This window comes from Centroberyx affinis, unplaced genomic scaffold (genome assembly GCF_046629955.1).
Source record: "Centroberyx affinis isolate AG114_WGS23_722 - 3 ecotype Tasmania unplaced genomic scaffold, CSIRO-AGI_Caff_v1 ptg003218l_1, whole genome shotgun sequence".
Lineage (NCBI taxonomy): Eukaryota > Metazoa > Chordata > Actinopteri > Beryciformes > Berycidae > Centroberyx > Centroberyx affinis.
Window position 1 is genome coordinate 31,435 of NW_027281254.1, and position 17,698 is coordinate 49,132.

General features: G+C 39.5%; 1 protein-coding gene across 1 annotated transcript in view; it reads left to right on the forward strand.

Moving 5' to 3' along the window:
- The window catches only part of slc1a7b (solute carrier family 1 member 7b), a 30,497-nt gene extending 13,987 nt beyond the window's left edge, over positions 1-16,510 (forward strand). Inside the window, exons 2-11 of the mRNA XM_071538172.1 lie at positions 3,810-3,889; positions 7,053-7,268; positions 10,780-10,822; positions 10,940-11,171; positions 11,314-11,413; positions 11,574-11,807; positions 12,796-12,990; positions 15,120-15,254; positions 15,495-15,594; positions 16,244-16,510. Coding sequence (XP_071394273.1) covers positions 3,810-3,889; positions 7,053-7,268; positions 10,780-10,822; positions 10,940-11,171; positions 11,314-11,413; positions 11,574-11,807; positions 12,796-12,990; positions 15,120-15,254; positions 15,495-15,594; positions 16,244-16,510 — 1,602 coding nt within the window. The remainder of the gene's footprint in view (positions 1-3,809; positions 3,890-7,052; positions 7,269-10,779; positions 10,823-10,939; positions 11,172-11,313; positions 11,414-11,573; positions 11,808-12,795; positions 12,991-15,119; positions 15,255-15,494; positions 15,595-16,243) is intronic.
- Positions 16,511-17,698: the final 1,188 nt, after the last annotated feature.

Here is a 17,698-nt window from a genome sequence, read left to right on the forward strand (position 1 = left end):
TGTTTTATATCCTTCCCCAGATCTATGCCCCCTCACAATTCTGTGAGTGTTTTGTTCTGAATCATGTAGTCGATTGAAATAGCAACAGGTGGACTCAGTCATAGAGAGAAAAAGTCATAGAGATACTATCTCAAGGACATTCAAAAAAAAGGATATAACTAGTGTCACCGCAAAGGGGTTGAACACTTATTGACTCCAAATATTTCAGCTTTTGATTTTTAATGAATTTGTACAAAATTACTAATAAAAAATACACTTAAACATTATGGGTTAGCGTGTGTTAATCAATGACAAAAAAAGGCTGTAACAGTCAAAAAAAAACTGAATTGAATAAGTCAAGGGGGTTGAATATTTTCTGAAGGAACTTGTTAATATAAATTGGTCAATGTATTTGTCACAAGAACAAATTTATAGGTTTAGAAAAAGACAGCATGACATGAATATGCAATTTGCATGTCATGCATGGCCATAACAAGTGTTTGTGCAAAGTGCAATGCAATGCAAAAATGCAATGAGCAATGCAGTTGTGGCTTGTCGGTGAGTTGAGTAAAAAGCAGTCATTAAGAAACTCATCTTTTGATAGAAAGAATTTCTTGAAGCAAATAAAAAAACAAAACAACATTTCCCAGAAACATTGCATGGGAACAACATTACACAATATTACAATGGGCTAGGCTGTCTAATGTTCAATCATATGGGTCCATCCACTGCACAGAAAATAGGCTATAAAAGCTTTGACTCAAGTCAAGCTAATATAAGTCCAAGTAATTTTCCTTTAGTTATTAAGTCATTAAATAGGATATGTCTCTTGAGTCGGTTTCTAGCACACAGCATTCACTAGTTAATGGGAGTAGTTAATGGAAATAACAGGTCACAACCCATAAGTGGATAGGTTGGAGTTATTAAAGTCATTACAGATGATTAAACGGAAAGCCCTCCTGTTTTCAAGTTCAAGTTCATTTATTTATACAGCCCTTCATCACAAGCATGTCTCAAACATGTCCACCTGGCCTGGTCACATGTGTCTTGAACCAGGACGGTACACTGAAAAGCTTGGCTTTTTGGAATGAATTATACTTTCAAGATAAATGGAGATTTAAACCTTTTATAACTTAATTGCATATTCTCTACTCTTAATGTTGATTAAAAATACCATGTTGGGGATAACAAAAAAACACCCACATCCCAATCATCAGCAACAGGTGCCACACAGAGGACAATAGCCCACACACTGCGTTATACTCCCAAGGTGTATAAATCTGTTCACACTTTGGGAATACAATACAGTGTGTACAAACTATTACGTGCCACCTTCAGTAGCCCTTCCCTGCCCCCTCATACTCAGGACAGGTACAGTTCTGATCTCTGCGATGGATTATCAAACATCGACTCCTGTAGCACATTCCCTCAACCGCACCACCACCAAAGTGACGACTTAGGAGGAAAGGAGCTTTTTCAGACTGTTGATACACTGCCAAGTTCACTTTGACTGGGTGGGGATATGACGTGTGGTTGGAAGGGATGGGACAGCACAGTTGATAGAAAACAGCTGTCCATTGGTGCTCTGGATAGAGGCCAGTGTTAAGCCCAGTGGACACAGAGATGAATGCAAAAAAAACCTTCTGACTCATGCCAAACTGTCACCCAAAACTCTTTGCCTTGGAAACAGATCATTGTTGGTTTTTTTTATCTGCAACATTTTGTGACTGCTCTCCCACTGAGTTCTGTCCAATTTGATTTACTCCTCTGTATTTTCGCATTGACTATGATGCTTGATATATTCATTTGTTACATTAGAAACAGCAAAGGAATATTTCACTATCAAAACTGTCTTGGAGAGGATAAACAGAGACAATCCTCACGTTTGCAACAACTGCATGCATGCATGCACGCACACACACACACACAGTCTATATCCAAATAGTTCTTTAATGTAGGTGAAAATGAGATGCATGGTGTGGGTTTCAAGTGATCACCATACAATTGCCTTGTTTTGGTTGATTATTGCCCTAAATATTTGTGTGTACAATTTCATAATTTGTGTGGACAAATTAACTAACACAGCCTCAGTTTAATAAAATGTGTGTATGTTGTTTAAATGGACATTAAGTAATCTATGTTTTCTATCTACCTCTATTGGTGACCCATATGGATTGCAACAATATCACTAGAACTTGTCTCACTCCTGTGCCCTCTGGCACAGCTGCAACCCCTTGAGTAATGGTGGCCCGTATTTGAAACAAACACTTTTAATCATGTTTTCACAATAGAGATCAGTAAGGTCTCAGTAATCAGACAGGTCTACTGAAGAGAACACATCACAATCGAAGATACTGTAATAATACTGACTGCTTTGTCATTTACGTTTTGAGAATGAGACTGTTGAGCACTCGCAGTCCCGTTGCCCATCGTTGAGCAGTCACAAATGCATGGGGGGAGGCTGGGGTGGGGGGGGGCTTCTCGAAATTGGGTGGAGTGTTTTTGTTCTAAAACAGAGTATGGGCTGGAAAGTGAGTTTTGAAACCCAGAAATCTCAGCACTTTTAGTGAGTCATTAGTATTGATCCACCTACCTATCAACCCCCCCACAGATATATTATGGTCATTTTCTGAAATGTATTGCCCCTTTAAAATGTGCTCAATGTCGCTTATTCAGCAGATTTCAATGTTTTCACCCACTTTGCATGATTTTTTTAATTCACTTGATTGCTTTGATTTATGTAGTTTAGTTAGCCTGATATTTTGTTGAATAGTTGAATTTTGGTACAATGGATTTGTCAATCAAGTTTTACTGTAATGCCATTTGTGCCAAATGTGACTCTATAGTGGCAACGCTTGCAATGCAAGGTGTTATTGTTTGGGATAATGAGAGTAAATGGGTCATACTTCCATTAATATGCTGACTTGAGGGAAATTATAGGCATGATAGTTGATCAGTTGCAAGGATTTATATTGGGCAAAACAGAGAAGAGCTTGGTGCAGCTGCACTGGAGCAGAATATTAACTTATCACATTTTATATCTATTTGGAAACTTTTTATGCAACTTGACCACACATTTTCTATATATTGTGAGCACAGAGTTAATATAATGCGTTCCAGTTTCAACATAAACATCTCTCAGCCCACCCTCACATGAAAAACAAGTCCAGTGGCACATTTGTGGAATGAGGTTTTCACCTAATTAATTAGCAGTTTAATTGAATGTGATCTCAGTTTTCTGGCTCCCTAGTTGATGTTTCCTGTAGAGAATACAGTAATGTTAACTATTTGGCCTGCTAGTTAATAGCTAGCAACTGAACTGTTAGCAAACAGATTATAGCATATTATAGTACATACATAGAAGCACTGCTCATACAGCAATGTGTTCTTTATAATACAATGCCAGAGTATGTTATCTTATGATCATAAAAAGACGTAGCTATATACTACATACCTCTATACATCACTGTAACACAACAATCCATGCAAACTAAATGGATGAAGAAAGTATGTTCTCCTGTCTTGATGTGATGTGAATTTGTGAAAAATTGCAGCTATAGTTAGATACTGCTAGATAATGATACAAACCTAATTTGTAAAAAAAAAAAAAAGTGCTGTGCACCATGGTGAACTTTAATAGCACACTGAATTTGTCTTTTGATGCCCACAATGTAATATCATGATAAGAATAATAGAATTACTCTCTGAGCAGCTAAAGTAACATCCTTTTCATGTATTTTTTGGGAATATGTGGAGTTGATGATAGCTCATTACAACTTCCTCTCCTCCAACTCTCCCCTTCATTTTACCTCTTTTCCTCCCTATTACAGGAAGTGAAGTATTTCCAGTTCCCCGGAGAGCTGCTGATGAGGATGTTGAAGATGCTGATTCTGCCCCTCGTTGTGTCCAGGTACTGTCACCGGTCTCCTCCACTATGAACATCTTGTGCCCCTTCACCTGTTGGCTAACCAAAATAGTGTTTCTTATATCTTAAGTTTTTTTTTCTTATCATCCACTTTCATATCATTTGCAGCAGCTTGAATGCAAAATTCTCCCATGGTTATGGCTTTTGTAATGTAATATACTATGGTAAATGAACAAGCCTTGTCTAGTATGTGTAGGGATATTGAGAACTCAGGTCATTTCAGCACAACAAGCAACAAGATGTGAAGTGCATTGAAAGAGCCCCATTGAAGCCTTGATGTGTTCTGTGTTATAAATAAGGTCAGCCAACAGTTTAAAGGAAACACTAGATGTGGAATAAAAGGTTGTGTTGACACACTTACTGCTATTTTCGTGGTTGACTATGAAAGAACACTGTGCAGTACAAGGCCTAGAGAGTTTCTTTTCATTCCGTTTATTTCAATACACAATGATCTCTCAGTCTCAAGCTAGAATGCTGCAGGTCAAGTAAACCTCAGGCTAACAGCCTTCAGAGTTGGACAAATTATTTAATGTCCACATTTCTATCCACTAAGTCCTGAAATCTTTAGAGAGTACCCCAGCTTGGCTTAAGGAGAATAATTTATTGTATCCGAAAGTGTGTACATTATGGATTTGTGCTGTTTGGCGGGTGTCTCAGGGCTTTTGTTTAGTGTTGTCTCTTTCATCGTGAGGTCAGTCCTGCAATTAGTGATGGGGATTTTGAAGATAACGTGCAACGACTTACAAGATGTCATTTTATTGACACAGCTAAGCCTGCATCAGAAAGTTATTGGTTATTTAGAGATACTACTTTTATTTCTTTTTTAAGTTTCAGTGAAATGAAGTGAAGTGAATGAGTGTAGGTTAAATAGATGTGATGCATTATTGATGAGGGCCAAATCTAATAAAAAAGAGCAAAAGCTTTTGCCTCAGAAACATGACCTTCCTCACAATAAGAGCAGAAATAGGATAAAACTATGAAGCTGGTCTTACTGATCCCTGTCACACTGGGATATTATGAGCCTATGAAAGCATCGCCACTGAGAAGATTCCCTGTATGAATTTCAAAGAAAGTGTGTGTGTGTGTGCGTGTGTGTGTGTGTGTGTGTGCGTGCATTGAACAGTGAAACTGATTTACATGAGAGTATAATTGGTGTGGTGTGCTGGCGAAATGTCTCACATAATACAGGTCTAAAAGAGGTAAAGAAAGAGCAGCAAGCCCACTTACCAAAGTGAATAGCAGTGAATAAAAAAAACTAAGAAATGCAAACAAAAACACAGAGTTATAAAAGGCAGTAGTTTGAGATAGTTGCTCATATGCCGAATGCAATACATTGGCATGCCTCTATATCCATATTTGTGACTGATACTCCATGTAACCACAAGTATGTGAATAGCAATTATTAAATAGGTTTAGGCTAGAGCCCAGCAACCTACAGTATAAGTGCTTTCAATACAGCAATTTCAAACTTGTCTCACATGGATGATAAATTTGTCTCATTCGGCCATTCATTCATAGCGTATCTTTGTCTCCATTCTGAAGTAAGCATTTTCTCTCAGAATGGTATTGACTGCACACACACAAGATCATTCATACAAGCCAGTCAGGCCCATCGGACTACAGTAAGCTTTTGAATTAAGAGAGCATCTGCTCTCAGTATCTGATCTCTCTCTCTCTCTCTCTCTCTCTCTCTCTCTCTCTCTCTCGCGCTCTCTCTCAACCCCACCTATTCTGTTCCTGTTTCATTTGTGCATATATGCATGCATGCATGCATGTTTGTTTGTTTGTTCGTTTGTTTGTATGTGTGTGTGTGTGTGCTGCCATTCTGTCCCTGAATGAGAGCAGTGGGGGATTAAAGAGTGGCCGTTAACATTCACAATAGGAAACACAAAAACATAACTAGAATATAAAACAAATACAGATCCTGTACAGACCCACGGCATGTGTTCAATTCTATGCACTGAAGCACTGGGACACGGTCAATTACCTAATTCCACTAACGTTACTTATCTCAAGGTTACGTTAAAGGCACCTACTGTAGGCAGTGAAGACGAGTTACTGTCTGCAAATCCCGTTACTAACTTCGGAATGTTAAGTTTCACTTTTGTTTTCACACCGGGAGACTCTATGGATTGAGTTCAATGCTGCGGTCTGCTGTCTGTACATCTCCAAATTATAACCAACCAATTCTAACCCAATTATAGACATGAGGTGATGCGCACATCAGGCGCATTAGAGATCGATTTAGATCCATTTCTATACACTAACCAACTTTTTATTTTGTGCCTCTGCATGGGAAACACTGCATCTCACAGTTAAAAAGGCCCTCTAGAGGCCATCTGATGAAGTGCATCATCTCACTAAGCGTTACCTGACTGACTGACCTGAATTTGCCTCGTGATGCCCTTGGCTGCGCCGTGGGAATAAGCAACTTGCTGTAATAGATAAATAAATAAATGAAACAAAATTGTAACCTAATACAGCAGCATATAAACAATTATGGTATGGTGAACATATGCTACCAAAATTTTCAAGTAGACTGTAAAAGTGGGAAACACAGGAAAGGAAAGGGTTACTACGGGGATTTGCAGACAGTAAATCGTTTATGAATTTACTTAAGATTGTTTACTTATGGATTGATAAATATGAAACATTTGTTGTACATGTAAGTATATACTGCATATATATATATATATATATATATATATATATATATATATGCACTTATTATGCTTTATTATTTATATATGTGCATATATATACAGTATATATATTTTTTTAAAAAGTATATAAGTATGCGTTAACACAAATGGAAATAACACAAATGGAATTATGCACTGACCAAAAAAGTGTTAAACAAATCAAAACTATCTTATATTTTAGATTCTTTAAAGTAGCCACCCTTTGCCTTGATGGAAAGGCAAAGGCTTTGGAAAGAAATTCATACATAGGCATCAACTTCACTATTTATATTTGTCTAAGAAACTAATTTCAAGCATTTAAGCATAAGCCTTTAGATCAAAATGGTGTGTCCACACTTTTGACTGGTAGTGTATAAAAATACCAACATACACGGTATAAAATAATGGAACCGTCCTTAAATTGTCAAAGCACCTTTTTATCAGTCTAACATCGTTCCCTCCTCCAGTTTGATGTCAGGACTGGCTGCCCTAGACGCCAAGTGCTCCAGCCGGCTGGGTCTGATCACAGTGTCGTATTACCTCTGGACCACCTTTGTGGCTGTGGTAGTGGGTATCATCATGGTCTCCATCATCCACCCGGGCGGAGCAGCCCAGAAGGAAGACTCTGAGGACAGCGGCAAGCCCATCATGAGCTCTGCTGATGCTTTGCTAGACCTCATCCGGTAAGACCATCTATCTATCTATCTATCTATCTATCTATCTATCTATCTATCTAATAATTCTAATATTTGTGAGCATTCCTCCTTTAGCAATTGTTATGCCAGCCTGTTATGTCAGCCAGTGTTTCTGGGCAGTATGTCGTCCAAAGTCATCTCTTGAACAGCCACGTACAGTATCAGAAGATGCTGTGTCAAGTGTTTTTATTATATCAGTCAATGACTTCAAGAGAAGTGTTGTTATCCTTTCTCACATCAGGGAGTAGATAATTAGCCTTAATTAACAAATTAGACTTGAGAGGGCGTCCTTAGAAAAACTGCACCCTTCAAGCTTCACATATCTGGAGCAGGTTGTGCTTGTAGAGGAATCGTAGTTTCAGGGTTTAAAGGTTTAAAGGTGAAGTATGGGAACTGAATACTGAAGAGAATGATGGACAGGGGGAGATGGAGAGAGGATGAGCTGTGAGGAGAGGGATTCTCCAGAGTCCATCGGTAGATCCTGCCACATGCGTATCCAACATGTTAAGGCTTGTTAGAAGATATACATACATACTGTATAGACATATAGTCATACATACAGTATACTATATGTTCATGCACAGAAACCATGAAAACTTGTAAGACGTTAGCCACAGAGAGACCGCTGGAGAGCGCAGAATATTCCTGCGGCAAACTGCTGCCTTCGCTCTCACAGTTTTTGAACACTACCAATGGAAGGACAGACATGAAAACACAACAGCTCTTCCTGCTTGTGAATGAAGACAAACCTAACATGCTCAGGTTGCTGCTTCTCCAATTGTTTTATTTTATTTTTTTCTATGAAATAAAGACAATAGGCGTGTTCGAATCAAAAGTTAAACTTTATCGGGTGCCGACTCAAAAACATAAACTATGGAAAAGTATTCAGCCTTGGCCTTTCTTAGCGCTGAGGAAGGCCAAGGGCTGAATATACACCTTTTTTTTTTATCTTTAAGACTAAGGTAAAGGTAGAAAATAATAATAATACAATTCCATGGCCCTCAAATGTAAAGCTGCAGTGATCATTCAATGTCTGCCTTCTGTGCTCATCACAACATGCCGTCCTGTCTGCCTTATAAGACTTAAAGAGGAACACAAGCTTTGAAACAATTCCCCTCCTATGACCCAGGACAGTTAAATAAAGTTTTATTGGTCTGTTTCTATGAGAGGGAGGAATCTAATCTGTACCTCAGTAAATAAATAGTTGGAAAAGATGGAAAATAACTTTCTGGGTATACAGATTAATTTTCTGGTTTGTATGTGATGGCACAAGCATAATTTCACGCATATTTGGATGTAAAAGTTAGAAGAAACATTGGATGAGGCGAAGTTAACGTCTAATTCATTGTCAGTGGAGTAGCTCCAGGCTTTACATTGGCAAGACATCACAGCTTAGTCTCGGTTGTCTGGTTTCTAGGTTTATAGGAGAACAATTTGAGACCACAAATATACATATTGAACTGTCCTAGGACACAAATACTTATTGGACTGCCCTAGGATAGACCCCGTTTCTGTAATAACTATATGGTATGAGGAAAATCCCCTTTGGTTGATTGGACTGGGGTTTTAGAAATATGGAAAACTTATAAAGAAAAACAAAAACAAAAATGAACCATTTAGGGCAAATTAAGAGGTGTGCAGCAGATTAGCCTGTATAAAACCATATCTAGGCTAATATCTTCTTTGGCCGGGTAGCATGTGAACTAGGACATCCCGCCAAACGTGGTCAGTCAGTAGTGTTATATTAAGCACCTCACACCCCATTCCCACACTTCATCACATCAGTTCCTAGCATCTTCATAGCACTAGTTTTTCAGACTCTTTAGATTTAAGGCAGCACTGCCAGAGCTGATAAAACAGGAAGGACGTTGCTTGTTTTGAAGCTATTAAACATTGAATTCTAGTATTCTGCAAAGACGCTTGCTCTTTGTTAATAAGGGAAATTACTTGATTTTGCATAACTAGTAGCACAAAGTAGACTTGAGGGTCATGCTCATAGTCAATAACACATTGTAGTGTCACCTGGTATACTTTGTGACGACATTTAAATTTGACTGTATTCATAATATATTGGTACTGCTTTGAGGCTCACAGGTTTAGTGTTATTGGAGTACTGTGCACTTCCATCTAAGCCCAAGAAGATAATTTATTTCACGTTATAGGAGAAACAGCAGGGAGTGTGGTCAACCCCATGCCAATTATCACATGGCATAAAGGTGTTAAGGTATCTAGAGGGGAATAACAGGTGACCATGAGAAGGCAGTCGGTTTTAAGTCAGTGGGACGTGATCACAAGTTTCTAATAATTGCCTGTAATTAGGCAACTAAAAGGATCTGGTTAAGGTTAAAGTAAGATTTTGGTCATGGTTAAATAAAAATAACTTTTGCTGAAAATGAAAATGTCACTCACAGCAGAAAACTTCGCGTGAGCCCCAACTCCTGTTTTACTCGATTTGTACAATATCATACAAAATTAGGGTGCATTGTTTTTTAGTAACCATAACTATGAATTTCATATGAGATCAGGCTGCCTGACCTGGTGCTTTCTGTTGACATTGCACAACTCCAGCAACTGCAGTTAACCAGGCCAAGCAAGCTTATGGTTTATTTCAGCATGATTTGGTTTGTGTAGACAGTGGGAAAATGTCACTGGATCATATCAAATCATAGAAGAGAGTTTTAACCCTGGACCCACCATTAAACCTCTGTTGTTATTGCCATTGTTTTCTCATTATGTTTTCTATATAAATATGAATTAGCATGTCTACCACAAGTACTGCTGAAAAGAGGTTACAGAGTTAAAAACCACCCAGTCTGACTGGGTGGTTTTTGGTCTTGGGAAGAGCTCCAGGACCGCGGTCTGTGTTCGCCCGTCCAAAGCAACTTGGATGTTATCCTTGGAGCCTGCTGACTATGACTCACAGCCATTTCATTTACAAGCAAGCAGGGCCTCGACCACTTCTGAGTTCCAGGATCTTAGGAGAAGTAGGATCTTATCATACTGAATGCAAAATCATATTGATTGAATATGTATGGCAGTATTTATGGAAGACAACAAACCTTCTTACAAGCCAGTATCCCAGTGGATGGGAAAGGTTTTGCAAAATGTTTGCCAATTCGACATAAAAGTAAAATGTTATTATAGTCATCGTTACATCTACCGACAAAATGAAAATATTTTTCTGAATGGCATTATCATCTGATTTTTTTTTTTACATTGATAGGTGAATTGCTGTACAGCATTTTGGGATTAAACCTAAATCCTATTTTTTCCGATATAGATCTCATGTAAAATGCTTTATATGGGATTACAATGATGTTGTTCTATGAAACCTTCATCTTTAAAGTGGTAATCCTCAAGATCCTTGTTTTATGATTTTGGCGACATCTTTGGTGATAAACGGTCATTGCTTTGGTGTTTTTGCACTGCACTTTCTAGAGATCACTTTGAAATGAAAGTCATAAGTATATATTTATGAGTATTTTCCTCTTCCTTACAGCAACATGTTTCCATCTAATCTGGTTCAGGCCACATTTCAACAGGTGAGGCCTTTCACATTACATCCCAGTGCTTTTATTATTTATCTGGCATAACACTTATGATGTATGATAATTTTAAAACTCAGTGCAAGTGTTCGCTGTTCTATTCCCGGGCAACAGTATCGAACAAGTAGTGACAGTATTGTGAAGCCCAAGCCTACTGTGGGTCAGAGCCAATCAGAGTCCACCACGCGGCGAGCGCTCATCTACGGTATCCAGGACGATAACGGAACAGACATCCAGAACTTTGCCCTTGACCTGACGCCGCCCCCAGATATGCTCATAAGCACGCGGCCAGGAACAAGCGATGGGATGAACGTCCTTGGAATTGTCATCTTTTCAGCCACCATGGGTAAAAACCCCTCCCACTCTCTGTTCTTCTTCTCTTGTTCGTCACCAGATCATCTGTCTGACTTCTGTTGTTAGTTTTAGAACGTGGCATGGCAAATTAAACCTCTGTCATTCATTACAGACACTTCTTTGTATTTTCGCAGGCATTATGCTGGGAAGGATGGGGCCGAATGGCAGCGCCTTGGTGAATTTCTGCCAGAGCTTGAATGAGGCTGTCCTTAAAATTGTTGCCATTGTTATCTGGTAAAGATTTATTTTACACATCCTATACTGCTTTAATTTGGATGATTGCATTTGTTGACCTATAGCTGAGACCTAATATACTTGAAGAACAGAAAACTTTCATAAAACTTCACACCCACCTTTGCTAACGTTGTCCTTTGACCTGTGCTTGTCCTGCTAGGTACTTCCCGTTTGGCATTGTGTTCCTGGTGGCTGGTAAGATCCTGGAGATGAGCGATCCGTCAGCCATGGGGAAGAAGCTAGGTTTCTATGCTGTCACTGTGGTGTTTGGTCTGGTGTTGCATGGCCTCTTCATCCTCCCAGCCATGTACTTCTTCATTACAAAGAAGAGCCCCATCGTTTACATACGGGGAATCCTGCAAGCCCTGCTCATCGCCCTGGCAACCTCCTCCAGGTAAATGAAAATGACAAACAAACCCATTTAATTGATACACTCGATTAGCTTTCATTTACATTTACATATTTCCCTAAAGCAAATGGCAGTAACAAAATCAGCATGAGACAAGAGGAGAAAGAGGAAAATATTCTTTGAGTTTATGAAAATGGGCAGCATCCTTTATTGGATTATGTAATGACAAGTGCTCCTTTTAATCTAAAACATGGATTTTTATTTCTTTATATATAACAATTTGAGATTATTCTGGTTTGAAAATAATACATGCCACACACCACCTTCCCCTTTCACTGGGACATTGCTGTAGTAAGGCTCAAAGGGAGGTGAGGAGATCAGAAAACATCTGGTGTGTGTGGGAAGAGATGGGAACATAGCGGAAAATACCACGCATTTGAGCTGGCCCCTATCCATGTGTATGTATGTGTGTGTGTGTGTGTGTGTGTGTTCGCATGATCATGCATGTGTGGATTGGTTGATTCTGTGTGATATGGCCCCTTAATGTAAACTGACTCATGAGTTTAAATACCCTATTTTTTCCATTTGTATTGGATCATTTGTCATGTGGCAGACTGAATAAGCGCTGCCTTATTCAGCTTGCAGTAACATGGTGTTGGTGAGTGGAGAGTTTGCAGTTTGAGCCAAGGCCAGACTCTGAATGCCTGCCAGTGACCATGTGATCATCATACATGTATGTGTGTATGAGTGTGTATGTTGGCATTCAATCCCGCTTTCACAGTGAGAATGCCTACATTCTCTCTTTGTCCCTCCGTACAATGAAAGGTCCATTTAGATGGCAGCTACTGTATACTGAATATGAGGCATTACTGCATAATTGCCCTCGCGCATAACTCTACCGCTGCTGTGAATTTTTCAGTAGTTTTTTCACACAGTGGATTTCTCACATGCCCAGTGAAAAATTAAGAGTTGTTTCTTTGTCTGACCTTTGAATGTTTGAAGGTCTTTGTGTTGTTCTCTGTGTCTTCCCCAGCTCTGCCACACTGCCTATCACCTTCAAGTGCCTTCTAGAGAACAACCACATTGACCGCCGCATCATCCGTTTCGTACTCCCGGTGGGCGCCACCATCAATATGGACGGCACCGCTCTCTATGAGGCTGTGGCAGCCATATTCATCGCCCAGGTTAATAATTATGAACTGGACTTTGGCCAGATCATCACCATCAGGTTAGTAGTAAGCAGATAACTGGGCAGTGCAACTGCATCACGCCATCTGTGCTTCTAAGCTTATTAACATGGCAAAGATATGATGAAGCTTTATGATTTTCACTTCCAAATGATGCAGTCAAACCTCACTACATACTGATGTGTTGACCAGTGTTTTAAATGCTTGGATGAACAAAATACCTTGGCATTCTGGCTTTTTTGTGTGTTCTCCACTGAAAGTATTTTATTTTATTTTTTTTTAATGTTGATTGTTTTTTCATTGGGATATTATGGCAGTGAGGTCAACTACAATAAATCCTTTACATTGAATAGAAAGACAGAGCTATAATTTTGATATATGTATCTCACTAGGTTCTGTGCTCTGATGTGGGGATAGTTGTCACATATCTGGTGTCTCAAAATGCTACAGACAGTTCAGGTGTTTGAAGTATTACTCAGTGATTGAGTGATGTTTTGAGTGTTAAAACTTCTTCTTCTTCTGATTGCTTCATTCATAATCAGAGTGAGGAAGTAGGAACTGTTTCGCTCTAAAGTCACTGCTCAAATGACAGAACTGCACAATGTTTTGTGTTTTTGAAGAGTGGACGGAGGATCTGAGGTTCTTTCATGTTAAAGTTGTGTAATCTAGAAAATGGTCAAAGACATAATTTCTCTTGATGGGATGGTCCATGGTTATCATCATCTCCACTGAAGGTTATCATCGACACCAACATTTTGCCCAAAAATAAAGGAAAAGATTATGTGTTTCATCCAACGGTTGTCAAGCTCCCCTATACTTGCTGCTGTATGTTTTCTATATAATTCCATAATAAAGCAACTGTAGATTGAAACTGCCCGCTAATCTCTCTCTTAAAAGAGCCATGTGACCTCGATAAACCACCATCTCCCAGTCACGCCACTGCTGGGCTTGAGTGTGGGGGGTTGGGCTCTAACCCCAACCCCCCACACTCTCTCACCATCATGATGTGGTGAGTCGCATGATCCAGCTGTGTGGTTTCACCCCCCTTTCAGCCTCTGGATCTCCATCTCCACCAGATACACACCGCATGGCGCACAAGTTCACTCTCTGCACAATCCTAATGGCTATGCCCTCAGGCCAGATGGATTTAACATGAGAAAAGATACTATTGATTTGTCAGTTGATATGGAGAGATATATAAAGAGTTTCATTTCAAAATTATACTGAACATACAACATACTGAAAATATAAACGCAACACTTTTGTTTTTACTCCCATTTTTCATGAGTTGAAATAAAAGATCTAAGACTTTTTCTATGCACACAAAAGGCTTATTTCTCTCAAATTTTGTTCACAAATTTGTTTAAATCCGTGTTAGTGAGCACTTCTCCTTTGCCAAGATAATCCATCCACCTGACAGGTGTGGCATATCAAGATGCTGATTAAACAGCATGATTATTGCACAGGTGTGCCTTGGGCTAGTCACAATAAAAGGCCAAAAGCATGTGACAGCACCAAAGGCATGTGACAGACACATGCCTTTGGTGGTTGTAGATTTTCATTTTTGTACATTGCAAAAATGATTCTGCTCAGAATGATTGGTCATTTATTTATTATCATGACTTTGACCATTTGCTTTATATATTTTAATATTTTATTCTCTTTATCCCTTTGCTGTAACGTGTCTTTGTGTACCATGTAAAGCACTTATTATTATCATTATTTGTATCAGACAAATTTATGGTTAAAACACAAATATATCTGCATCTTTGGACAAATAAGGGAGCAGTAAATCTCTGGCAGAGAGAGAGAGAGAGAGAGAGAGAAGAGAGAGGGGCATGTTTTCCAAATAATATGGGCTAAAAATAGCATGTCCTTGTCTCTTTTAAGTTCTGCATTGGCCTCTGATGCCAATGTGATGTCACAGGACCACTGCCTAATGGAGTTAAAATAAGAAAGTCTCTCTGTTCAAGGTGTATGTTTTTGACAGAGCTACAAGATGAGCAACACAGATTTTATTATGAAGATATCCTTTTATGGTCATTATGTCACAGGTTTTGTTGTTGTCATTGTTGTTTCCTTTTCATGTCACTGAGGCAAGTCTTTACATTTATTAAATGACAACAAAATTCCCCTTGGTAATAATGCTGACCTCCCAAATCTCCTCCAGCATCACAGCCACTGCAGCCAGTATTGGTGCAGCAGGGATTCCACAAGCCGGACTGGTCACCATGGTGATAGTGCTAACATCAGTTGGGTTGCCAACTGATGACATCACGCTCATCATTGCAGTCGATTGGGCATTGTAAGTACTGTGTGGGTTCACTTCCATCAATTTTGTGTAACAGTTGGACTTCCATGACATATTTCTCTGAACAAATCTAATCAACCCAGAGCAAAAACATCTGAGGCTGTGGTCTCATTGGTCCCGGCCAGAAGGTCCACAATGTTCTAAAGATTTTCTTTTCAGGAAATCCTTCAGATTTAAATTCGGCTCATACGAATTCCCCTTTACAGCCATCTCAAATGTGTTCTTCCTCCGCAGAGACAGATTCCGTACCATGGTGAATGTAATGGGGGACGCCTTGGCCACGGGCATCATGGCGCACATCTGCAGGAAAGACTTCATGAAAGAGGGAGATGGGGTGAGCTTTCTCACTGTGGCATAAGCAGTTCAAGTCTGTTCAAACTATTAATATCCACCTTTTCTGTGATATAACAGCATCGGCAACGTAGCAAATCTAACTTTGAGACTCGCAACTTATGACAGAATTACACACAAATCATTTTTCATCGTAGTTTTATTACTTCAAGGGTTTTTAAAACTTAGCAAGGACTGGTTCTATACGACTGAACTGGTATAATCAAGGTTGGTCCCCCGGTGTGCTAAATTGCTGTCCATCCTGCTTCCTTTTAGAAAGAGTCAAGAGAAAACCACATGGCTTCATGTCACTTCCCCCATTTCTTCAAATGTCAAAGCTATTGCTCAGCACTTAGAAATGGCAGCCTGTCACGGAGGAAGTGTTTGTCTTTTTATTTAGTTACAATTATATAAAATCGATGCAACTGTACATAAACACTCACCCTTAATTGTGGGAGAGGGGATAGTGATATCAACTTCTGGGTGTTGGTAATTTCTCAAAATCTCTGTCCATCTCTCTTCAACCTTTATTGCATCCCTTTAAATTTCATGTTATGCCTCTCTGTGTTTTCCTTTTCTTCCTCTCCATTTTAACTCTCATCGTCCCATTACACCTGCCTGTTTCCCCTTCCGGTGACCCTGCTGGTCCCCAGGTGCCTTTGATCTGCGAGACCAAACCCATAATGAACACCCCGCCGCTGATGAACTGTCGGAACAACAACGGCAACTACCAGCCCCCTTCCTTGGGAGTCAAACCTGAGCTCATCCCTCCTGATGTGGCTCGGCTCATGCAGCTGGAGGAGGGCGTCCGGCCGCCACCACCGCCCGAGAGAAAAAAGCCTCCGATCCCCCCGAGGCACCTGAAGAAGGACAAAGAACACTTTACCATTGACATGAATGGCCTTGAGACCAATGTGTAGCCTCCTCCTCAATTCTAACATCAGGGTCGTCTGCATTGTCGCATTGATGAGAACCTCAGAGCAAAGGACACCATTAGAGACAAAAGGACAATGTACCAAGCTCACCTGTATCTGTCAGCTTATTTGGGGGAAAAATATGAAGTCAGTGACAAGATTTCCTCCTATGTGAGCGTAAATAATGAACTAAGAAGAAAGCATTTCAGTGGGAAGCTCTAGGTTTATCTTCATCGTAGCAGTGATTTGGTCAGTGATAGGATTCTTGATGGCAACACGTTGTGAGACGGGACAAAAAATGCAATGGCAATGGATTTTCTGAGACGAAAAAGGATTTATATCAGTGTGTTTCCTCTGCAAAAACACACTGGGTCTGGACCTACAGGGTGAGCTTGCACTGAGAGGTGGCCATCCTTCTGTTATGGGTGTGAGGGAAAGTACATATTCAGTTCTCAAATTATGTACATAGGTGTGAATATTTGCATTGCATTTGATTTCTATTTGATACCTACCTTTTATATGATTTCTTAATTGCATCTTTTATTTGTCTCAGCGTGCAACATATACTTGTTAATAAGGCAAGTGTTTATTTTTTTTACTATACTGCAAGCAGCCACTTGTCTGTGTCATGAAATAGAGAAGATAGAATAGCAAATGTCTGATTTGAACCTAATCTCAAGTGATCTGGAGGCAAAGTGACATGCCCTAATTGTTTAATTTTGCCTTAAAAATGCTGGTGGTGCTAGGCAGATGACAATGACAGGGAGGGGGCGACTGAAAAAGATTGGTCAGAAACATCACCTTCCCTCATGGCCATTTTACACCATTCATAACCGGGCAAAAATATATTTAAATGGCTTCAAATATTTGAACAACCTCAGGAGCACTTGATTTAATTAAACTTTCCTGGCACTTGAACAGCCTGAACAGTTCAAACACCACTTGTAATTTCACATGAACCAAGTGGTCCTTGTTTTATGATTGTTTGTTTGGTGGGTGTGTTTGTTTTCTCAACTATTTGGAAGATATTCAGCAACTATTTTTCCAGATCTGACAATGTCTATATCTACATAAACTTATTTTGGAGCTTGTGAATTGCTATCAGTTGATATGCATATATAATATTCATGCAAGGTTTGCATCGAGAACATTCTGTTAAAGTGGAATGTTCAAAGATGTGCAGATAATGTCTGT